Source organism: Pristis pectinata, chromosome 5 (assembly GCF_009764475.1).
Source record: "Pristis pectinata isolate sPriPec2 chromosome 5, sPriPec2.1.pri, whole genome shotgun sequence".
In the NCBI taxonomy this organism is placed as follows: Eukaryota; Metazoa; Chordata; class Chondrichthyes; order Rhinopristiformes; family Pristidae; genus Pristis; species Pristis pectinata.
Window position 1 is genome coordinate 75,132,672 of NC_067409.1, and position 25,762 is coordinate 75,158,433.

Below are 25,762 nucleotides of genomic sequence, written 5' to 3' on the forward strand. Positions count from 1 at the left end.
TAAGGGGAAAGACATTGTAACTGGAGATTTCATTTGGGACTGTGAAATTCCAGAGCTTGTTAAGATTAAAAATGAGGAGGTATTAGATGTCTTACCAGGCATTAAGGCGGATAAATCCCCAAGGCCTGCTGAGATCTAACCCAGGCAAAGGAGGAGATTGCTAGGGCACTGATGGAGATACTTACATCTTTATTGGGGCCCCAGTGTGTGAAAAAGAGCACAGGAACCAGGGTCCCAGTTTGTTAAAGAGTGTGCTAGAGTGTCGCCCTGGTATATAAAGGGAGTGTGGGACCCGAAACCCCAGTGAGTTATAGGGAGTCTGGTAACCAGGGCCCCAGTACGTTAAAGTGCATGAGAACGAGGCCCCGGTAAATCAAAGAGTGCGTGGGAACTGGGGCCCCGGTATGTTAAAGGGAGTGGTGGAATCAGCACTCAGCCAGATGCCAAACCATCAGGATTTCCAGATAGTCAGACGGGAGATTATCAGAGTTCAACTGCACTGCATAAACTATTCTCAACACAAAACATCTATTACATTTCAAACATGAACTTGTCTGTTTATTCCATTTGATATTTAATTATTAGTTAAACTCCCCACAAAAACCACAATGCCTTTCCTACATGCTTGTCCAATATCTACATATATACATTTTGCCCTTCAGTTACATTCAGGGCACCTCTACACAATTCAGAAATCATTTCTTGTTACTGAATATATAGTGTATCCCGACTTTATATTTAATTCCATGCTTAATCATTTAGGTTGCTCCTCACTCTCTGCTAATTTTCCCATTCTTTCTGCACCATAAATCTTTGTGTATTAATTTCCAAATCCTGACCATCTTGCAGCTGTGTCTCAGCAATTGCTACCATGTCACCTTCTCCAAGTTGATTTTCTGACTCTACTTCTCTCAGTTTGTTCCTTACAGCCTTTGTGTTTTTATGACAGACAGTTATTTGTGACACACTGCCCAACCTCTCTTTCTATAATGTTTTATCAGACATTTCTTATCTCTCTTTTGATTTAATTACTTTATATCTTTCCTTGCTCCTTTTAACTGGAATAAATATGATACTCAATACATAACTTCTAACCTTCCATTCATTTTAAAAATTATTTATATTATTCTTTAGCCAGAAGGTAATAGCTTGGAATTTGTTGAAATTTCAATGGCATCTTAATAATATACTCTAGGTACACCTTAATATCCACATGAAACGTGCTCCTCTGGAAACTAGAAACATCCCTTATTAATAATGCTATACCTTCATGGCTAAGTAATGTAAAATTTCTGAAAGACACAGGTTATTGAAGCAACAGATGCTGATGAACCTGATAAATGACTCATGTGGAGTTCATTACAAACCATGAAGATCTGAAGATTTGTAAACTAAGCAAGTATGCTTTTATTCTGCCGAATGGTCATAAAATGCTTTCTTGTTCATTAACAAAAAAAAAAATCAGCAGATAGCAATTAAGAATACAGCATTCAAATTTTGGAGATGAATATTGCAAGAATTCCCACCACTCTTTCTTTAACTTGTCCATATTGAACTTAAACCAACCTTTTTTTGTGCCTTCAGCGACTTGCAAACTTTTTTGAACACTTTCAGGAACCTGCAATTCTTTTTGTGCTTCTTGAATTTTGTCTGAAAGTAAAATAAAAGAATGCTGGTAAATATTTTCAATAAAACACAACAAAAGTTTCAAAAATACAAAGTCAGAGAGCGATCTAGGGAGTCTAAAACATAGCTGGAGAGTCCAAAGCATAATGTTCTTTTCTATAAACATCCATATTTTACCTGGTATAGGCATCAATGGCAGGGGCAGTTAATGAGTGCAGAATCCTAAAAGCCGAGATACTTGTGGATCTCAACAATAATTTGACCTTAATGATATCAAAAGCCATGAATGGCATTGCATTAATGCAAAAATAAAAAAAAACTGCAGACACTGGAAATCGGAAATAAAAATGGAAATGGCTGAAAAAACTCAGCAGAGCAGGCAGCATTTGAGGAAAGAGAAACAGAATGTGTTTTTCCAGAATTTACTACTTTTATTGCATATATGCAAGTTATTTCTTTATGCTTCTCATATAACAGCACAGAAGTTCACTCAGTCTATCAAACCTTGCCTGTTCTCTCATAGTGTGATTCCAATTAAAACAATTCCCCTATTCTTTCCCATTCCTGACAAAATGTGACATTCTTATGTGTAATGGCCTACAAAATGCAGCCTTTTGGACTTTTTGTGCAAATCAGATGACCTGCAACATTGCATTACAATGCTCAGTCTAGCACACTGTCATAGAAATCCAGAAAATTAGCTATAGAGTCATAACTATTGACATAATGCATCATTTTGCACCAGATCTATTAACAGAGGTACACAAACATTCCAAACTGCACAAAATTTATAAAAGTCTCATACAGAGGGATTTTTAATATGTCTGACTACTTCCTAAAAATAGTTTTGGTTGAAAAAGAGTGTACTATTGTTAAAATGTGAATATTTTTAGATATATCTACCGCTACTGCAGAGCACAATTTTTGACATGGTTATTGACTGGATTAATAATTTGATGTCATTTGTATATTGTGTGCATACCAGGAGCTACATTTAGAGAGAACAGTCTGTATAATTTGGCAACAGTTCCTGTGGATTTACCATGTCAGGGAGCTATCAGGCAGCAAAAGGCATAAACTACAGACGCTGAATATACAAAACAAAATCTGAAAACGCTGTAAATACCCAGTGGGTCAGGCTGCATCCATGAAGTGAAATACAAAGTTTAAAATTTATTCACAGAATGTAAGTTTCAATTACAAGATCGCCATTTCTTGTCCATTCCTAGTTGACTTCAAAGTTGATGATTAATTGACATTGTGAGCTGCTACCCACATGGTAAAAGTTGGGAGTTCCAAGATTTTGACCCAGCAATGTTGATTGAACAATATAGTTCTGATGGACATAAATGTCTGCACATAAATGACATTTTCAAGGTGTCATCTGGCATAACTAATATCATAAATGTGTCTGCATGCCTGAGGTGCTATTTGGGAATCTTAAGTAAGCTCTCAGTGCCAGAAAAAAAACAATCGAGCCCAATCTCTAACTGAGCCCAATCTCTCATCCAAGATTTCTTATTACCACTAAACGTTGATAGTAACACATGGTGTAGCTGGTGGTAAGAAATAAAGGAAACCATTTTAATATAATAGTTGAATGCTCAGACTCCTAGTGGTTGGAAGAATAATATTTTGCAGCCAGACAGGAAAAATACCATTAACAAGATTTGTTCTTTAGGAAGACAATTACATGCACTCTATGTGTTCCGGATGCAAAGCACAAGTATCACAGGATTTCAGTGTATCCTGTTATTTAGCAGATTCAAACAATCAACAAAACCCATAAAAAAGTTTCCCTAGGATACAGTGTCCGTCTAATTAACTAAATTCCCCTTTGGGTGGCCAATTAATTTTCCATGCAGAAAATTGGATAATTATAGCAAACTCAAGGTAGTTTAAAACTTTCCTTTTCTTTAGGTCGACAGTCATGTTCACAGAACTGCTGCATCAATAAAATCTATTCCTCATTAACTAGTAAGTTCAATAGAATGCACATCTATTTAAAAAAAGGCAGATCATCTTTTGCTAACTGAGGTCATTCACTGCAGTTTCTGAACATAGTAAAAATCACGTATATTCTTTTATAATGAGAAAACATCTTGAATCCAGGCATGGCATAGGTAGGACTTTCTGAAACCATTGATAATAGTTTATTAAACTGGCTAGTAAACAAGCATGTTAACTTGCATTTTAGATTTAGTTTTAGAAATGATGAGCTTCAAATGATTAAAAACTAACTTTATAATTTCCTTTTTTCTTGACAATTTGGCTGAATTAGCTTAAATGCCTTTAAAATGCCCTCTTCTATCCATAAAACCATAAGATATAGTAGGAAAGGCCATTCAGCCCATCAAGTCTGTTCTGCCATTCAATCATGGCTGATTTTTTTTAAACACCATTCTCCCTGTAACCCTTAACCCCCTTACCAATCAAGAACCTATCAATCTCTGCCTTAAATACACCCAATGACTTAGCCTCCACAACCCTCTGTGGCAACAAATTCCACAGATTCACCACCTTCTGACTGAAGAAATTCTTACTCATCTCAGTTTTAAAGGGACATCCCTTTATTCTGAGGCTGTGCCCTCAGATCCTAGACTCTCCTGCTAATGGAAACATCCTCTCCACGTCCACTCTATCCGAGCCTTTCAGTATCTGGTAGGTTTCAATGACTGGGCACAGTGGTACAGTGAGTAGTGTTGCTCCAGAGATCTGGGTTCAGTCCTGACATTTGGTGTTGTGTGGAATTTGCATGTTCTCCATATGACTGCCTGGATTTCCTCTAGGTGCTCCAGTTTCCTCCCATAACCCAAAGACAAGTGGTTGTAAATTACCTGTAGTGTATGGGCCACTGAAAGAATATGGGGACAGTTGATGGGTACATGGAGAGAATAGGTTACAGGGTAAATTAGCATGGAATGCTATTGCTTTGTGAGCCACCACAGACTTAATGGGCTAAGATGGTCTCCTATATTTTAAGGAAATATGGAAATTTACTAATTTAAGGGAACCAAATATAGGCAGTTAGGAAACAATTTATTAAAATTGGGGAAAACAAAGGGTTTAACTGCAGCAGGTTCCCTCAGAAAACCTACCATTTTCTCTGCTCAAATAACATTCAAATGCAACTTAGCTTTCACCAAATTGCTTTGTACAACATGGCCAAGAGATTTTATTTCAGGCAGAATCACAAATCCCGATGTGAGATGTGTTACTTTTCAGAAGCATTTTAATTGCTCAGGTTTACCTGCAAGCTCATTTGATGTCACTAAACCCAAAGGGTTTCTACAAGTATATTAAGAGTAAAAAGATAGTAAGGGACAAAATTGGTCCCCTAGAAGATCAGAGTGGTCAGCTATGTGTGGAGCCTCAGGTGATGGGGGAGATCTTAAACAGTTTTTATGCATCAGTACTTACTCAGGAAGCTGGCATAGTGGATATGGAAGGAAGGGAAACAAGCAGTAGTGTCATGAAACATATAGAGATTAAAGAGGAGGAGGTGCTTGCTGCCTTACAGCGAATAAAGGTAGATAAATCCCCTGGGCCTGACATGATATTTCCTCAGACCTTGGGAGAAACTAGTGAAGGAATTGCAGGGGCCCTAGCAGATACATTTAAAATGTCCTTAGCCACGGATGCAGTGCCGGAGGACTGGAGGGTAGCTCATGTTGTTCCATTGTTTAAAAAAGGCTCTAAAAGTAAACCAGGTAATTACAGGCCGGTGAGCCTGACATCAGTAGTAGGTAAATTACTGTAAGGGGTTCTGAGAGATCGGGTATACAAGTATTTGGACAGCCAAGGGTTGATTAAGGATAGTCAGCATGGCTTTGTGCATGGTAGATCATGTTTAACGAATCTTGTAGAGTTTTTCGAGGATGTTACCAAGAAAGTAGATGAAGGCTGTGGATGTTGTATACATGGACTTCAGTACGGCCTTTGACAAGGTCCCACATGGGAGGTTAATTCAGAAGGTTCATACACTAGGTATCCATGGATAGGTTGTAAACTGGATTCGAAATTGGCTTTGTGGGAGAAGACAGAGAGTGGTAGTGGATGACTGTTTCTCAGACTGGAGGCCTGTGACTAGTGGTGTGCCTCAGGGATCTGTGCTGGGTCCATTGTTGTTTGTTGTCTGTATCAATGATCTGGATGATAATGTGGTAAATTGGATCAGCAAGTTTGCTGATGACACTAAGATTGGAGGCATTGTGGACAGCAAGGAAGGCTTTCAAAGCTTGCAGAGGGATCTGGACCAAATGGAAAAATGGGCCAGAAAATGGCAGATGGAATTTAATGCAGACAAGTGTGAGGTGTTGCATTTTGGAAGGACAAATCAAGGTAGGACATACACAGTAAATGGTAGGGCACTGAGAAGTGCGGAGGAACAAAGGGATCTGGGAGTTCAGATACATAATTCCCTGGTAGTGGTGTCACAGGTAGACAGGGTTGTAAAGAAGGCTTTCAGCATCCTGGCATTCATAAATCAAAGTACTGAGTATAGGAGTTGGGATGTTATGGTGAGGTTGTATAAGACATCGGTGAGGCCAAATTGGGAGTATTGTATGCAGTTCTGGTCACCTAACTATAGTAAGGATATCAGTAAGATTGAGAGAGTGCAGAGAAGATTTACTAGAATGTTGCTGGGTCTTCAAGAGTTGAGTTACAGGGAAAGATTGAACAGGTTAGGACTTTATTCCTTGGAGCGCAGAAGAATGAGGGGAGATTTGATAGAGGTTTACAAAATTATGAGGGGTATAGACAGAGTAAATGCAAGTAGGCTCTTTCCACCTAGATTAGGAGAGATAAGTACGAGAGGACATGACTTTAGGGTGAAAGGGGAAAGATTTAGGGGGAACATTAAGGGGAACTCCTTCACTCAGAGAGTGGTGGGAGTGTGGAACGAGCTGCCATCTGACGTGGTAAATGCGGGCTCACTCTTAAGTTTTAAGAATAAATTGGATAGATACATGGATGGGAGAGGTCTGGAGGGTTATGGGACTGGGTGCAGGTCAATGGGACTAGCGGAATAAAGTTTTGGCACATACTAGAAGGGCCGAATGGCCTGTTTTCTGTGCTGTGGTGTTCTATGGTTCTAAAGTCCTCAATGTACAATGCAACAGGAAAATAATTCTTAAAAAAATGCATTATAATTTCATTTGTTCTACTGAGTGATAAGTGGGTGTATTTGAATTAATACAGCTGAAAATGAACGTTTTCACAGTAAAATGCCTTTCATTTTAATCAGAATGCGTGGTTCACCATCCAAGACAAACCTGACTTTAATTAACTAAAAATAACGTCAAGAAATTATACTGAAAAATTTGCTAGATATGTTGGTGTACATGCTCTGATTTTTAGCAAATTTTTAAAAAAGCTTCCAAGAGTCACCTTCACATGGAGAAAAAGTTAATTTTTTAAGAGCCTTTAGTGGGAATTACAATCAGAGAAAATTCACTGTGTTGATTAATTTGATCTGCAATGGGGCACAAAAAATGGAAATTTCTTTCTTATTGTTTGGCTTGGTCATGATTGCAAGTCTTAATTGAAACTCCCAGCCCAGCTGGTGCTTACGATCGAATGATACACCATAGAAAGGCATTCATCCCATCTTTGGTAGAGCTACAGTATCTACCCAAGCCCACTCTCCTACTCTCTTTTCCCATGATCCTGCATGTATCTCCAGTTAAAATGAAATTCTCTTTTACATGGTACCACTGAATCTGCTTCCACCACCATTTCAGGCAGTGCAGTACATTCCAAATCAAAAGAAAAAATTCAGCATTTAAAAAAAATGTTTTGTCATTTCTGATCCTTTTGTCAGTTACCTTAAATTGAATTCTCTGGTTACAGTCTGGCACTGGGATAAGTTTCTTATTAATTTTCCAAAGCCACCTGTGAACTTGACCTACTGTATCAAATTTCCTCTTAATTATCACTGCTGAAAATTTCTTTGGTCTCTGCAAAGTCCCTCATCCACAGACCATTTTTGCAAAACTCTGCTACATCCTCTCCAAGCTTCCTAAGATCTAGATCCTCCACTTCAGGACTAACCATTGTCCTAGAAACACTTAGACTGACCTCTGTCCTATAATTAAGAAAATGAAGGATGCCATGCTTTTTTTCCTAAATACCAATTTATCCTGCTGTATTCAAGATTTGGGTACAAACCCTACTAGGTCTCTGTCTTCCTGAACCACTTTCAAACAATACTAATTAACTTAATATTTTCCTCAATTCTTCCCATCAAAGTGAATTGCTTCACACTTTATTTATAAAAGTTATTAAATTTCATGTGTCTGTTCATTTCACAAGTATCTTGAGATCCGTCTGATGACTGTTAATATCCTGAGTTTGGTAATATTTCCAAACATGGAAATCATACCTTCCATTCCAGATCATGAAGAAAACTCAAGAAGGAACCCTAGTCAGAACCCCATGGGAGCAGTGCTGAATTCTTCCCTCTCAACACAGCTGTGAATCAGTTGGTAGCATTTTCAACTCTGTGGCTGAGTCTGTAGGACTACATAGAATGTACTGCACAAAAACAGACTATTCAGCATGCCAGTGTCTATGTTCTTCTCCAACATTCTTCCTTCCTTCCTCATCTAAATCTCTCAGTGTAACTCTCTATTCCCTTCTCTCTCACATGCTTCCCCTAAACTCGTGTATTATTTGCTTCAATCACCCCCTGTGAGAGAGAGTTCCACTTTCTCGCCACTCATTGGGTAAAGAAGTTTCTTCTGAATTCCTTATTGGATTTCTTAGGAACCACCTTATATTGATGGCCTCTAGTTTTGTTCTCCTCCATGAGCAGAAACACTCTGTATGCACTCTATCGAAGGCCTTCATAATTTTAAAGACATATTATTAGAGGCGGCACGGTAGCGTAGCGGTTAGCGCGACGGTATTACAGCGCCAGCAATCGGGGTTCAATTCCCGTCACTGTCTGTAAGGAGTTTGTATGTTCTCCCGTGTCTGCATGGGTTTCCTCTGGGTGCTCTGGTTTCCTCCTACATTGCAAAGACATACGGGTAGGTTAATTTGGGTTTAAAATGGGCAGCACAGACTCGTTGGGCCAGAAGGGCCTGCTACCACACTGTAAATAAAATTTTTTTAAAAAATTTAATATTATGTCACCTCTCAGCCTTTCTATCTCAGGAGAGATGCAGTTCTGTTCATTCCTTACTGATGTAAATAACCTCGCATTTCTTATTTGAGCCTTACAAATCTCTGCATTCTGTTCAGTGCCTCTGTGTCCTTTTTATAACATGATGACCAGTGCATTTAAGTATGGTTTACTAACCCAGGGTCAATACAGGTTTAGCTGATCTGATTGTAATTTCATTTCCACATTTCTGCCCACCTCCATTCTTATTAAGAACTTATCTACTCTTGCCTAATAAGTATTATAAATATTCAAAGATTCTGCTTTGAGGAAGAGTTCCAAAGGCTTACAACCCTCTGAGAAAAAAACATCCTCATCTCTGCCTTAAATTGGCAACCCCTTAGTTTTATACAATGATGACTAATTTTTGATTCTTCCATAAGATGAAACACCCTCTCAACACAAACCCTGGTGGCCTCTGTATTTATATATTCAATGAAGACCACCTCCCTTTCTTCTGAAGTCCAAGCCCAACCTGCCCAACCTTTCTTTATTACGTATCTTGTCCATTCCAGGTATTAGTCTAGTAAACCTTCTGAGAGCTGTTTCCAATACATTAACTTCCTTCCTTAAGCAAGCAGACAATACCCCAGATATGGTCTACCAAGCCTGATATAAATTAAAAATAGTTTTCAGATTTGTAATTCCATCCCTCTAGAAATAAATCCTCGTTGTTGCTTTTTTTTTAAAATGGCCTTGATGAGGTGTAATGTTTAGTAATTAGCACATTTGTTTTTGAAGAGAAAGATGAAGTGGTTAACCAAAGAGATTTTGGAAAATATTAAATCAGACTACAAAATAGCAAGGGCTAGTGATAGAGCAGAGGCCTGGGAATTTTTTCAGGAACCAACAGTGATAGACAAAAAAGCTAATAAGGTCGAAGAAAATTGATTATTGGTATTGGTTTATTATTGTCACATGTACTGAGATACAGTGAAAAGGTTTTGTTTTGCATGCCCTCCAGACAGATCATGACATACATAATTACACTGAGGTGCTAAAAAGAAAACAGAATGCAGAATATAGTGTTACAGTTACAGATAAAGTGCAGTGCAGGTAGACAAATAAAGTGCAAGGGCCACAACGAGGTAGGTTGGAAGTTCAAGAGTTCATCTTTTAGCGTATGAGAGGTCCCTTCAAGAGCCTGATAACAGTGGGATAGAAGCTGTCTTTGAAGCTGGTGGTATGTGCTCTCAAGCTTTTGTATCTTCTGCCCGATGGAAGAGGGGAGAAGAGAGAATGACCAGGAAAAACTGGCAAGTAATATCAAAACAAACAGCTAGAGCTTCTAAGGTTATGTAAAAAGGTAAAGAATAGCTAAGTATGGGTCCCCTGGAAGGTGTGACTGGGGAATTAATAATGAAAAAGAAAGTAATGGCAGATAAGTTAAACCAATACTTTGTATGAGTGTTCAAGTGGAGATAACAAAAATCACAGATGGGCTAGCTTCAAATAGCACAGAATAACTTGTAACAAGCCCTATCACAAGGGACAAGGTATTCAAAAACCTCATGGGATTAAAGGCAGACAAGTCACCAGGATCCGATGGCCTGCACGCAAGGGTATTAAGGGAAGTGACTGCAGAGAGAGCCAGGAGTTGAAGTTTTTCAAAATGCACTGAGCTTTGCGCAAATACCAATTGAAAAACCACAAATATGACTCTCTTGTTCAAGATGAGAGGGAACAAAAAGAGGGAAACCAGAGATCTGAGAATCACCACCCTCTACGAGAAGAAACAGCTTAACGTCTGTTGTTGGCAACATCCTGAAATCTGTAATCAAGGAAGAAATAGCTGGTCATTTAGAAAAAATTAATGTAATCAAACTATGTCAATAAGTTTTTACAAAAGGTAAATTACTTTTGACAAATTTGCTAGATTTCTTTGGGAATGTAACAAGCATACTCAATAGAGGGGAATCTGTAGAGTTAATGTATTTAAGATTTCCAGACAGCATTTGACAAAGTACTACATAAAATGCTGGGGCACAAATATAAAAGCTCAAGGTATTAGGGGAAGTGCATTACCACCAAATGAAGACTGGTTATCACATGGAAGACAGATTTGGGATAAACTGATCATTTTCAGACTGGAAGAACATAACTAGTGGAGTGACCCAAGGATCAGTTCTTAGTCTTCAATCAATTAATGAACCGGAGGAGGGGGCAAAGTGTAAGGTGTCCAAACTTCCAGTGACATCAAAATAGGTGGAAGATTACAATGAGGATGTTTGGACCCTGCAAAAGGATATTGATAGGTTGGGTGATTGAGCAAAAATTTGGCAAATGGTGTTTAACGTGGGAAAGTGTGAGATGATGCACTTTGGTGAGAGGAATCAAAAGGCAGATTATCTAAATGGAGAAAGACTACAAATGAATGGAGTACAGAAGGATCCAAGTGTCTTGTGAATTCATCACAAAAGGTTGGGAGGCAGATGCAGCAAGTAGTTAGGAAGGCAAATGGCATATTGTTCATTATTGTAAGGGGATTGGAGTTTAGAAATAGGAAAGTGTTGTTACAATTGTACAGGGTTTTGGGGAGGTCACACCTGAGCACTTTTGGGCCTCTTATTTCAGGAAGGGTATTCTAACACTGGAGGCATCCAAAAGAGATTCACAAGGCTAATTCCTGGGATGAGATGGTTGTCTTAACATGAGTAGCTAAGGAAATTGGATCTGTATTCTTTGGAGTTTAGATGAGGAGGGGTGACCTTATTGAAACACACATGATCCTGATGGGGTTTGACAAAGTAGATGTGAAGGTGTTTCCATTAATGGAAGAGTCTTAAAAGAGGGGGCATAGTTACAAGATCAGGAGAATGAAGTTCGTACAAGTTTCTTCTTGTTAAGGGTAAATTACTGGAGTAAACTAAAGGGGAGATAGATAAATTTTTGAAAGATCGGGGAGTTGACAGCTATGTGGAACAGGCACAGAGGAGAAGTTCAGGCCTGTAACTTGTAGCAGTTTTCCCTCAGCGTTGACTATTTGGCTCTTCAATTTGTTATCAAGTTTGGATTTAGAAATTGTACTTTTGATTTCAAAGACTAAATTGTTAATGTAAACAGTGAATAGCAGTGGTTACAGCACTGATCTTGTAGAACACCCCAACTGCTTCTTCCACTATGAATGGCTATCCTTCATTCCCACCTTCTGCTTTCTGTACTGAAGCCTGCTAGCAAAACATTCTTCTACATGCCCCTTTGCTTCACATACTCTGTCCTTATTCATTAGTCTACATTATCTAATGCCTTTTGAAAATCTTGATGAATTATATCTACTTCATTATCATTGTCTCTCTGTTACTTATTGAATTTTTTTGAATAAGGTTGATCAAGCAAAACTTTCCTGTCTGGGCATGTCTTCCACTCCCAGCGGGAGAAAAAAATGAGCAAGAAAAAAACAAGCTGATCTAACATCACAGATGGATGACCGATTGACCAACACTGAGTCCAAATTCTACCTCTACAAGTTGAATTCCATAAATTCAGGTAACTTAATTTCTCTTTCTGTATCAGTCATCCATCTGTGATATAGAGTCACCGAGTAATACAGAAACAGGCCCTTTGGCAGCTTATTCCATATATGTACCACCTCTGCGTGAAGAAGTTGCACCTCAGGTCCTTTTAAGTCTTTCACGTCTCACCTTAAACCTATGCCCTCTAGTTTTTAGTTTCCCTTCCCCGGGAAAAAAACTATGTGTGTCTACACCATCCATGCCCCTCACAGTTGTACACACCTCTATAAAGTCACCCCTCAATCTCCTACAGTCCAAGGAATAAAGTCCTAGCTTGCCCAAACTCTCCCTATAACTCAGGCCCTCGAGTCCTGGCAGCATCTTTGTAAATCTTTTCTGCATTCTTTCCAGGTTAATGATGTCTTTCCTATAACAGGATGACCAAAACTGTACACAATACTCCAAGTGCGGTCTCACCAATGTCCTGTACAAATGCAACATAACATCCCAATTCCTAATATCTCCAAATATCTTGTCTCCTAATATCTTACTGTCCTGCGTTTCGCAACTCCTACTTTTTTTTGTGTATGTTCTTTTATCTACGTCCTCACCTTCTAGCTGCTTCCATTTACTCATATACCAGATAACCTTGTTCACAGGTTATCCTCATGATCACTCGGGTATCACCCCCACCCCCCTCCAATTGTCCCTGCAGCTTAACAAGCTTCTTTTCACTCCTTTCCAGATCTGACAAAAGGTCTTCAACCTGTTTCTCTTCCCACAGATGCAACCTGACTTGCCGAGTATTTCCAGCATTTTCTGTTTTTATAAAGAGTTCAGTATTGCTCAGTGTGCTCCTTGGCCTAACTTATGTTGAGGGAGATAAAAAAAATAAATTAAAAATGGAATCTAGTGTTTCAAAACTGAATCAACCTACAATTTGAATTCAGCAATTTTCAATCGAGAATATTAGGTCTAACAATCAGAAACAGATTGAAAGATGGATGGTGTAAAGAGAAATCATAATCAAAAGCCAACACAATGAAACAGTGGAAGGAAATTAACTTCAGCAAATTAATGAAAGAATGGTAATAACATCACAAAAACAGCCTCGCTGTTGTAAACTTTACATACCAAAGTAGAATGAGACTAGCTCGTTCACTTTCCACTGTGTTTGTAATTTAAAATTGAAAGCTTTTTCAAAACTAATTCAAATTAAGACAAAAAAAGCAGCAGTTTGAGTACTGTAGAACAAACATACTGAGCATATGATTCATCAGTCTCTATTTGGAATTCTCCTCCACCAGTATTGAGATGAGTGGCAAACGCTGCGTGGGAGAAAACCATTGCAAGCTGCCTCATGCTCTTCCTTAATACGCATGGAAATGAACAATTAAGCCTGCAGAGAACTTGCTGCTGTAAATGATATACCAAACTGCATCATGAGACTTAAGGGAATATAGAAGGATAAACACCAAAGGCTTTCTTTCCTTCATGGATAAGATTTAAGAAAAAAAATGCAATTCTACCAGCACAGAATGTGCAGATAATGTTTAATGTACAAAAAACATTTCCAAACAGTTTGACAGACAGCAATGTTGACGTGCGAAGCAACAACAGGGTGCAGAAAGCTTCCATTGAATAATAGTCACATTACTGTTACACTGGGATGGGAGAAAAACATGCAGAACAAAGCATACTTCTTTAAAAAAATATGCAAAAATAGGCCAGTACTCTCATTATAGCATGACATTCTGTATAATAATTCAGATGGTATTACACAAACAAAATGCCATGAGACCAGAAAAGTTTTTCAGCAATGATTAGGGAAAGTTCCCACAGCACAAGATAGATCTAGAACATACCAGTGAAAAACTGATACAACTTCTGCTTATTCTTTGGGTTTAATATTTGCACTCGGGGCTCCAAAATGGTATCTACATTATGCATGCACATTTGCAGCATTATTGAAGCATTGATTATATTGGTGAGGGTGCCAGCATGCTCATAGTTAATGCTCAGTGAAATCTGCAGGCCAGTGTTGAAATACAATCTTATTTGATGCCAACACTGTCACTTGCAGGTTCACATCCCAGCTAACAATCTCTCTTGACTGATGTATGTTTGATAATCTTTCCTTGCACTGCTGTGGTGGTGCGGGAGGTTTTCCTTCTGCTGAATGCAAATTCTCCTGTGTACAAGGTTAATTCCTGGTCGATTTTTTGTGGCTGTTGTGATAGTTCTATGCATGCTAGGTTTCTTTACTGTTTTTTTTAAATAGTAAAGGGCTAGTAAGTAGCTGGAATTTTTCCTGACCTCGAACATTCTGCTAATTCCAAGTGTGGGTGCACTAGTAGGTATTCCCCTTAGAATAAACCAAGACTGAGAGAATGAGCAGAGGCTGAGCAGAAGTGGACACACTGCTGAGAGAGAGAAAGAAGGGGAGAAGGGTTCTAAGCAAATGGGCTTCATGTGGACTTCCCCATGTTGCAGGAAGTCCTTCACTGTATATCATTTTGCAGGTACTGTCTGCAAACTCTGAAATGGACTGAAACATAAATAGATTTGATTTCCTCATCATGATTTACCAGAAGTATGGTCACAGGACAGTTGAAGATCAATGTCAGCTTCCAGAAGCAGTTATGATGCCTTCATTCTGTGGTGGTCCATCATGCTGAGTGCATCTGAGCCAGCAAGATGAACCAATCTTTAGGTACTGTGACATAGGAACTATTTTCTAACAATATGGCTGAGGACTCCAGTTGACAACCCATCTATCTAGGCAAAATATGCATGCGATGCTGACACACAGAGCAGGTCATGTGTGTACTGAAATAATGATCTTACTGCCTTAGCTATTCCGGAGAAGACCTGCAAGTTGTGGCAGAGAAAGCATCAAGGTACATGGGAGCCTGCTGCATGTTGCATAACCTTACCATCCAAGGGGCAGCCCTTGCCAAAAATCACATGAAGATAAGCTGAAGAGCTTGAGCAGAGAGAAGGAGGAGGAAAAGGCAACATAGAAAGCCCACCTCTGCCCAAACTGTCCATAGAAAAATACATCTGAGTGTATATCAATTACTTATTCACAAACAGTGAACACTTCCACCTTTTCTCTGTCACTAATCATCCAAGCACACATGTGCTGACAGCATTGATCTCTCTGCTCAAGGCCATTGCTCGACACTCATGGGTAACTTCATGAGGCTTCCAGATTACTTCCAGCACTAGCAGCTCTATCCAATCCCCAGCAAGATGCATGTCATGCATTCCACTTTATCAATCATGCCACAAATGAAAAACTGAAGATCAACTTATGCACACAAGAAGTCCAAGTCCACACTCATTCAAAATAAAGAAGCATGACCTTTACCATAATTGATCCCTGACTTTTAAGGCTATGCAGGAACAAGACTAAAAACAGTGGCATTTGCAAACACGTAGCTCACATCAGTAAAAAAAAGTATGCAAACTCCACCAAATTCTCAACAACCCATCATAACCAAGTCAAATCAAGAAAATCAATGCTGGCAATATCATCAAGCCACCAGCATTTAATGAAAAGATCCAATGGAAGGACTACTTAGACTGAAATGATGTCTTTATCAAACAGCACATCACAAAGATGTTACTAAGCCATGGAGCATATGGGCAGCTATAAACCACCATAGGACTACCCATGATGTGCCATTCTTCAGTGTATATTTTTATGGAGACAATCAAAAAAAGCCTATTCAGGGTCAATAGCATTGCGCAATGGTTCCTCACAGACATACTCAAGATAATCAAATAGGAAATAAAAGAAAAATATCAAGGGACTCCACTCTTAGTACCTGTGCAATAATGTCTGCTAAAAATTATACATGGCACTGAGTGCAGCAGATTTAGTCTGAACTACAAAAACAAAAAACAACAAAGACTAAATAACATCCAAGACAAGTCACTTTTTTTGAATCGTATACTGGAGGGAGACTTGCTACTGCGGAGCCACCTTCAGCAAAGAAGAGATGATGAAACACCAGTTATAAAAAGATAAGGAAGTTCTTTTATGGCTTTAAGAGAAGGCTTGTGACACTGAAGAACATAATCTAAATTCTAGCAGGAAACGGGCCATATAACACACGTTACTTTGGTGCCACATGAGCATCCAACATCAACTGTGAATTGTTAATGCATATTCTTTGCAAGACCCTTGACACCTGGCAAATTGGATAGTAAAATAACGTATACATTGTGCTAGTGACCTCAGTCCTTGTGCAACAGTGATTCTGATGTCAGGCCCTGGCAAGCTGGGCCTCAATGATCCAGCTAACACCAAGTGTTCACAAAGCATGGGAGGAATCACCCTCAAAGGGATCTCAATCCTTATGGGCTTGTTGGGGGACTGACTTGGGAGTACAGTTTGTGGGAGAGAACTTTGGTAATTGTTATTTTTGAAAACACATCAATGTCTGAGAAGGGTGTTGTTGAAGTTCAAGGAATCCATTTCTCCTGGAAATGTAGCCATATCCCTTGGCCTCCAGCATGAGAGAGAGGAGTAAAGGAGAACCCGGTAACTAGACCAAGTTATCCAATAGAGAAAAACGAGCATGAAGGAAAGGCTTTTGTCAAGAGGGCTCACCCTGTCAGAGTACTCTAGGGAAGAAGCAATGCCGAAGCAGACTGAGGTTTTCTAAGGTGCTGTGCCATAAGCCAGGGGCTGAGACAAAGTTGATGCCTCAGAGCTACAGCTGCACTGTTTGAACTGCAGTGGGTTAAAGTTACGGTGAGCCTTAACGTCTCTGAACCCAGCTCCTCCCAGACAGTAGCTGGTGATGTTATATATTCACAACTTGTGTTGATAGGCAAGATGAAAAGAAAGAATGCAATATAACCAACTCCACTGAGGACGCAGAACTGGGGGGGAAGTGAACTGTGAGAAGGATGCAAAGAGATTATTAACAGATTAAGTGACTGCCAAGAGGAGTGTAATGTGTAAAGAGGAGTTTAAGCTTTTTGGTAGCAAGCAGAGAAAAACAGCAATCTTTTAAAATAGTGAGAAACTAGTAAGTGTTGATGTTGGTACATGAAATGCAGAATATAAATGTGCACCTACAGCAAACAACTGGGAAGGCAAATGGCACATTGGCTTTTATTGAAAGGGCTGGAGTGCAAAAGCAGTGATGTCTTACTGAGACTGAACTTAGCATATTTGAGATCATATTTGGAGCAATGATTGCAGGTTCAGGCCTCCTTACCTAGAGAAGGATATATACGCATATGTCACCAAAGACTCTAGATGTACAGTGGAGAGCATTCTGACTGGTCGCATCACCACCTGGTATGGAGGGTCCAATGCACAGGATCACAAGAGGCTGCAGAGGGTTGTAGACTCAGCCAGCTCCATCATGGGCACAACCCTCCCCACCATCGAGGACATCTTCAATCAGTGGTGCCTCAAGTCGGCGGCATCCGTTACTAAGGACCCTCACTATCTGGGACATGCCCTCTTCTCACTACTATCATCGAAGAGGAGGTACAGGAGCCTGAAGACCCACACTCTGCAATTTATGAACAGCTTCTTCCACTCCACCATCAGATTTCACGAAACCATGAACACTACCTTGTTATTCCTTTTATTTGTACTATTTATTTATTTATTTATTTTGTAATTTATAGTGATTTCATGTCTTTGAACTGTAAAATCACTTCAAAACAACAAATTTCACATCACGTAAGACAGTGATAATAAACCTGATTCTGATATGCCTTGAAGTCACGTAGCATTGATTCACTAGATTGATTTAAGGATTCAGGAACTGGTTTATACTCAATGGAGTTTAGGAGGAGAGGTGATCTCATTGAAACACACAAGATTCTGAGAGGAATTGATAGGGTAGATACCACGAGATTTTCTATGGTTGGAAAGTTCAGAAACAGAAGTCTCATTGGTGAAGGGCTATCAGCCATTCAAGACTAAGATAAGAGGGTTGAAGATCTTTGGAATTCCCTACTTAGAGGGCTAAGGATACTAGGGGAAACAAAGGATATGAGAATTAGATAAGAAAGTGGATGACAATTAAGATTAACCATATCTCAATGACTGCCAAAACAGGTTTGCAGAGCCACATGATCTACTCCTGCTTCTGATTCTTATCTTGTTAATACAGATAATTTGGACCAGCACATCTTGCCATATACAAACTGGCTGCAAGGTCTACAACATTCCAAAAGGGACTATAATTAAAAAGAACTTCCTGAGCAGTAAAGGGGTTTGGTAACCATGAGGTCCTGAAAGGTAAGATATAAATTCATGAATTTTGTATCAGATTATAATGAATACACAGAATGATTTTGACTACTGAGCTCAGGATCTCAAGCCAGTCACAGCCATTTTATTCAATGCTGCAAATTACAACAGAATAAATAATTGTGAAGTTAAATCTATTATGCATGAATTTAAAGTAAAATTATTCTTGTAATGAGATGCCCTGGTAAGATAACATATAATGCGCCTTTCTAATTGCTGAGGAGGTGGTGATAGGCTGCATTCATAACTTCCAAAATTGCACTGCTCAATTCAATTTCCATGTAAAATAAAACGTAACAGAAAATTGGGGACTTCATGCAAATTGACTGACGTCTACATTTTTTGTGATGGTTCTTCTGAGCACCTAACTCATAACAGAAACGAGGACCCCAGACATGCACAGTGCCATTTCACAATATACAAGGCATATCTGTATGCCCATAGATAGAGTTGATGGTGAGAAATTTATCCCCATAATGGAGATGTCTAAAACCAGAGGGCATAGGTCTAAGGTGAGGAGTAAGAGGGTTACAGGGGATCTGAGAAAAAAAAAATCACTTAGAGGGGTAGGTGACACAAGAGACTGCAGATGCTGGAATCTGGAGCAAAAAATAATCTGCTGGAAGAACTCAGTGAGTCGAGCAGAATCTGTGGGGGAAAGGACCTGCTGCAGGGCTTTGATCCAAAATGTTAACAATTCATTTTCCTCCCACAGATGCTGCTCAGCCCACTGAGTTCCTCTAGCAGATTGTTGAGCTAGAGAGATAGTTGCAATCTGGAACACACTGCCTGACAAGGTGGTGGAGGCAGGTACTCTCGCAATATTAAGAAAATATCTGGATGCACCCTTGAATTGCCAAGGCATAGAAGGCTATGGAGCAAGTGCTAGTGCACGGGATTAGTATAGACGGGCACTTAATGGTCAGCACTGACCTGGTGGGCTGGAGACCCTGTTTCTGTGTTGTACAACTCTATGACTAATTAACATTCAGTTGAACGCATGTGGCCAGCACTGTCCACAGGCCTCATCTGCAGAAGCAGCCTTTCACAGCATTTATGAAGCCTGCTTCAGTAGAACATATGAGTCATCGAGTCAAGCAGCACCAAAACAGGCTCTTCGGTCCAATGAGTCCATGCCAACTGTCAACCACTCATCTACACTAATCCCAATTTAATCCAATTTTTTTATTCTTCCCACATTCTCATCAACTCCCCCAGATTCTACTACTCACTTACACATAAGGAGCAATTAACAGAGGGTAATCAACCTACCAATCCGCACGTTTTTGGGATGTGGGAGGAAACCCACAAAGTCGCATGGAGAGCATGCAAATTCCACACAGACAGGGCCCGAGGTCAGGATTGAACCTGGATCTCTGGTGCTGTTGAGGCAGTGACTTGACTAGCTGTGCCACTATGCTGTCCTATAACATACTTTACGACTTAAAAAGATCTCCCTGAAAAGGTCCTAAGGCCTGCCCAGGGATCATCATTTGGGTAGTTGTCCTTTAAATAATTTACTTTTCTGGTATTCCCTCAGATTCCCACCTTACCCTACGGCACCATCAACCAACACTTCCCAATCTTCCGACTTGTGCCCAACAACCCAACGCTTGCTAATCACCCTGCATGATAACCTGCCTCACTCATCTCACGATCAGCCAACAAACACATGCCAACTACTGACCAACGACCCCAACTGACCATCTACATCCACCCCACTGCCCTAATGATCGGACCCTCTGACTGCCAATGTTCAGCCCCAACACTTCTTCCCTGCACTTCTCCAACAAATGCACAGACACACTTTAGTGACCTTCACCCCTATCCACCCAACAATTGCACCGCCCTGACTGGTGACCCTCAAATCCACCTCAACTTAGCTTGCATTTCTCAATGACCACCCACCTTACTGACACTCAATCCCTCATCCACTTCCTCAATGACTGCAACCCTGACGACTGACCCTTAGCCCAGGTTTCTTTTCCCCATCCCCCAAAGATCGCAACAACTCTCATCCCCAATTCTACATCCCTGCATCCGACTTCAATCTTATCACCTGACAGCAACCTGCACTCCTAGGCTGATACTCCCTACCCTCTCTCAGTACTACATCCACTTTAGAATGAAGGTCATACTCACTGCCTCCACAATCCTCACCCTCCACTATCTACTGCACCCCACTACTGCACTGCCACTGATCCTTGGTAGCTGATCGTTCTATTTTATGTCCAATTCCCTACTCCCCCTGCCATTGCTGGGCCTCACTCCCCTGTGGCCCCTCACACACCTAGTCCCAGGCCCAGACTTGACTGATTTCTTTAGGTTGCTTGTGAAACTGAATTTGCTAGCCCACTGTGGACTAACTGATTAACATGTCTTTCCAGGCACTGGGACTGGTCTTTCTGGGCCATAGAATTTTACGACAGTGTCTTGCTAATGACCTTGAGAAGGCTTTAGGGTCTGGGGTCAGACTCCCCTCCTTGAATAACACAAATTGACCAGCTTCATGACACTGACAAATTTTATTCACATTGATTGTCCAGCATTGTAGTCCCTGCCAATACTCACACTCCAAGCAGGATTTGTAATAGCAGGGAACAAACAAACAAATGGATCTTTAATGCAAGCAAGCCACTCAAAGTTAAATAAGATTAATCTGCAGCATTTCTTTGGCTGTCTGCACTGCCACACAAAGTAAATAAATCGTGACAAACATCGCTAAACCACCGTCAAGATTTTATGAGACTCTTCCTACAACATGTGAAAGCAAATATTACAATAAATAAATCTCATCAGCTGACTTGGTTTCTCATCAAACGAAGAAATTGTAATGCTTGCTCAAGAGCAATGTTTTTGAATGGCACAATATGAAGTGAGGGTGCAGGGAGAGTGAAATAAAAGTGAGAATAGGCACGATATAGAAACACAATCAATTAAAATAAGTCCACAGTTGTTAACAAAATCCCTGACATGGGTTGAAAGATGTAAGTCCCAACGTCACTCATGTTGAACATCTTATCAGACAGAGATTAAAAAGAAATCGAAGTGGGGAAAAATATCTCTTTGTGAGCAGAGCAGCTGAAGTGATTTCTGAATACTGTAACAGTCTGCCCAAAGTGTCACTTACTGTATAAGCAATGTGATTCAGCCCACACCATGGGTCAAACTTTTTGTGCAGTAATACAAAGTCACACTGAAAATCTTTATTCATGAATGTTGTGCTCATTCAAGCGAATGAATATGATACTGGCTAAATGCATTTCTAGAATGAGAATGAAAGCTGCCAAAAACCTGCAGTTGCTAATGGAGTACTACGAAGCTTTTCCAGAATGATGTGGATACTTTTGAATGTCACCATCAATCAAGCCTTTTTTTTAAATCCTAAAAAATCCTTTTAGTGACTACAGAAAAAAAATCATTATTAATAAGATTTCTTTGTCGAATTGTCTCCATGTTTAAAGCCAATATAGTATACCCACACCCACCTTCAAGGCTTATTTTGAAAATCGTCCAAGCTTTCAAATTTGAAATTTAGGACTTTTGTTTTGCATAGATTATGAATTAAGAAAACCAAATAACATTTTGGATTAAAACATTTGTTATGATTCAGTGAGAATCTGCATCAATTAAATTAAGAAAGCATTTTTATAGACTTTTAAAATGAAAAGAGAAATGCTAGGAATTTAGAGGGCTACATTCAACCGCCTACAAAAATAGGCAAAGGATCAAAATGCTTGACTGTCACCTATTGCTTCTGACACAGGCAGTAACCAGTATATCATCGTTCATTTGCGTGTTTACTACTTGCATCTTGTACCATCATCAGTGCTCAATGGCTGCTCCCCTCAGACAGAGGCCAATGAAATGTGACCTTACATCTCATCTTCCATATTTAAACCCACCTGCACTTTTTAAAGGGGAGATAAACTGCAGCTGAAGAAAATGTTGTAGGAATTCTGCTACTGTCTAATGTAGGATTCACCGAGAACACAAGCTCTAAAAGTGGAGAGGAGGAGATATGCAATGTCTCCAAAAGATATACAGTCTCCTGTGGTTGAGCTAGTAGAGCTGCTGCCACACAGCACCACTGACCCAAGTTCAATCATGACCTCAGCAGCAATCTATGTGGAGTTCACATGTTCTCCACGTGGCCGTGTGGGTTTCGTCCAAGTGCTCCAGTTTCCTCCCACATCCCAAAGATGTGTAGGTTGATAGATTAGTTGACCACTGCAAACTGTCCCTGATGTGTAGGTGAGTAGTAGAAATTGAGGGGAGTTGATGGGAAGGTGGGGAGAATAAAATGGGATTAGACTAAGGTTTAATGTAAATGGGAAGCTGTCACCTTCATTGCCTTTAGCCCTGCCCTATACCCAACATTTCACCAAGTACAACTATCAAAAATTCTCAGTTAACCACAATGTCAGATTATGAGATGATGACTGCAGGTGTTAAATTGAGTAATTAGTGGCAATATATTTTTGTCATCATTGCCTTCATCATCTTCTTACACTCTCTGTCAAATTTCAATTCTTGGCTTGCTTTCAGATGAAAAGCAGAAAGATAACATTGTGAAAAGATATGCAGACTTACACAGCCTGTAGACAGTAAATCAGAGGACATTGTGCCATGAGGCACAAGTGAGATGTGAGAAACAGAATGAGGATACCAAAATCCTTGTCACGTAGTAACTCCATTTTGGCACAGATGTGGACAGCACAGCAGACTGCTACATCAGACTTTGACCAACATATTTTGCTGCCCATTGTCAAACATAAATAAGGTATTGAGTGACCAGATATATTTGTGACATATCTCAGAGTTAATACATGGCACCTGCAGTGAACCAGTGAGTATAGATTTTAGGTCCTTTTAGAAAACAATCCTCCAGAAAGGTTCAAATACAGGTTGATTTATAGCAAGAGCCAATAACAACTAACTTGAAAGTAGCTGATTTCATTAAATGGGTATGGGTAATCCTACCTGCTGCTAAAAGCACACTTAATTGGGAGGTGGCATTTTGTAGAGCATTAAGCTCCAAACTGGCATCAAATCAGCACTGCCTTCTGATTGGTATCATCATCCATAACCTCCGCATACCTATTAAACACAGTGCCAAATCCATTGACACAGGCTATAATGTTTAAAACATATTTCCAAGTATAGACCACCCTGACTTTATGGAGGAATTAGGGAAAACAGGCTGCGTCATGATTTTCCGCCATGCGAAACCATTTCACTTGTGCATATGTCAAAAAACGCAAGTTGAAAAAAAAAGTGAATATTGTGTTGATATATTTTCTTTTTTTCTCCCCCACATAAGTTCTGTGAGAGCAAATTTTATTCCATATCTCAAATCTTTCAGTAGCGATTTGTGAACTCTAAGGGCGAATTTCCTAAACCCAAATGGCCATAACGTGGGAGAAGCCTGTACATTTCATATGCATTCAGGTAGCATGGAATATCTATTAAGTTTTCAATTTTCATTCAGATGTAGTTTTAGTAAGCTTGCTTCAACTATGTGCTTACACTGTTAATATACTTTCTTACATCACTTGAATGTGCAATGCCTTTTTAAATGAGAGATCGTGCAACAAATAAAAGGGAAAATAAAAAATTAAGACAAGCCATTAGCTTTAAATTTAACATCTGCCCTGTTAAATTAATGTACTTTGAATTGGATATAAATTGTAGGCTCTGAACTTTGTTAGCAATCTCATTTCTGACCTTCAAGAAATCCTTCCACAAAGATTTGTCTCATCAATGACATGCAGTTCCAGATCTCCCCTTTCCCAACTTTCAGTTACTGCCAGGCATCTTCTGTAAGGAATCCAGCAAGTATAATGTCATCTATTTGGCTGAACAGCCAATCAGACTAGAATTCTGACAGACAGAAAACCAGGAAGTTAAAAAGTCTAATATTTGTAACTTTTACTGAGAAAAACATGAACATCTGACATGGTTTAAAGCAGAAGCTGAAATAGAATAGAAAATTAAAAACCATTAAAGATTGCAATTATCTATGTTATTAAATTTAATATTAGCTTTATTCTAAGGAACTTAGACTCTCCATAAATAAAATTAGTCTTTCAGGATCAGAGGAGTTATTCATTAAAAATGCCTGTTGTTACTATGTCATTGATACTTTATTACACATTATTCAAAAAGGTCTAAAATTTTCAATGTTTTTTAAACCGCAATAAATTGACATCAAATCCGTCATTGTATGCTGTGCAGACTTCCCAGGAGAAGACTACAACAGCACAGCTGAGGAGCAGCACTGACTCATTCTCAGCAATTTCTAGATTTCTCATTTATTTGCGCTTTGGATATGCCAGATATTGCTGTCAGCTTCATGGCATGGCAGCAAACATGACTGTTTTGGCATCATTACAACAACAATTTCAGGCTATTTATTTTTCAAAGATGGCGCACATCTTCATCCAGTTGCACCTTCTATAATCTGCATCACTCAACTTTAATGACTAGGAAATGGGAAACAATGCTCACTGTGTAAATCAACCACTTGTTAAGTTATAACACTGCCTGCAACCTGAGGACCAGCAAACTCATCAATAAACACTCTGCGAGCTCAGGTGTACATTGAGGAGAGACATCACAGGAATCCATCTTAGATCAAGTGAGGCTAGACTCACACAAGGAATAGGTCACAATTGACAATCAGTTTTGCTTAGTTCAGTTACATGCTATTAGACTGTGGAAAAATTAAGCCTTTACCAATGGAGACACTGCATATGCTGGAATCTGGAGCAACACACAATCTGCTGGAGGAACTCAGCAGATCGTACAGCATCTGTGGGGGAAAGGAACTGTCAATGTTTCGGATCAAAAGTCTGCACCAGGACTTAACCAATGATTTTTTTTAATAACACAGAATCTATTACGCTCTTGAAGTGTCTTTGAGTTGAAATGTTAACTCTTTCTCTTTTCACAGATGCTGCCTGACCTGCTGAGTGTTTCCAGCAGTCTCTACTTTTGTTTTTGATTTCTAGCATCGGCAATTTTTAAAAAAATTTTCTATCACTGGCTAGCTATCTTGTTGTGCGGATTAGAAACTAGTGAGAAGTGGCGCACGCCATCTCGGCATTGCAACTATTTTTTTTGTAAAAGAAACAAACATTATCCTGAGAAGTGCAAAATTCCATTTAGGTTCTATCTATAACATGTTAAAGATAATAAGTTTATTGGGTCAGATCGCAATAATTC

General features: G+C 39.5%; 1 protein-coding gene across 7 annotated transcripts in view; it reads right to left on the reverse strand.

The window, feature by feature from the left end:
• The window catches only part of hivep1 (HIVEP zinc finger 1), a 159,470-nt gene that overhangs the window by 80,662 nt on the left and 53,046 nt on the right, over window positions 1-25,762 (reverse strand). For 6 of the 7 annotated variants that reach the window (XM_052016322.1, XM_052016324.1, XM_052016320.1 and 3 more), the window contains one exon: window positions 1,567-1,650. In XM_052016322.1, coding sequence (XP_051872282.1) covers window positions 1,567-1,650 — 84 coding nt within the window. Of the gene's footprint in view, window positions 1-1,566; window positions 1,651-24,262; window positions 24,356-25,762 lie in introns of all 7 variants that reach the window. The other variant, XM_052016325.1, reaches the window with a different exon arrangement.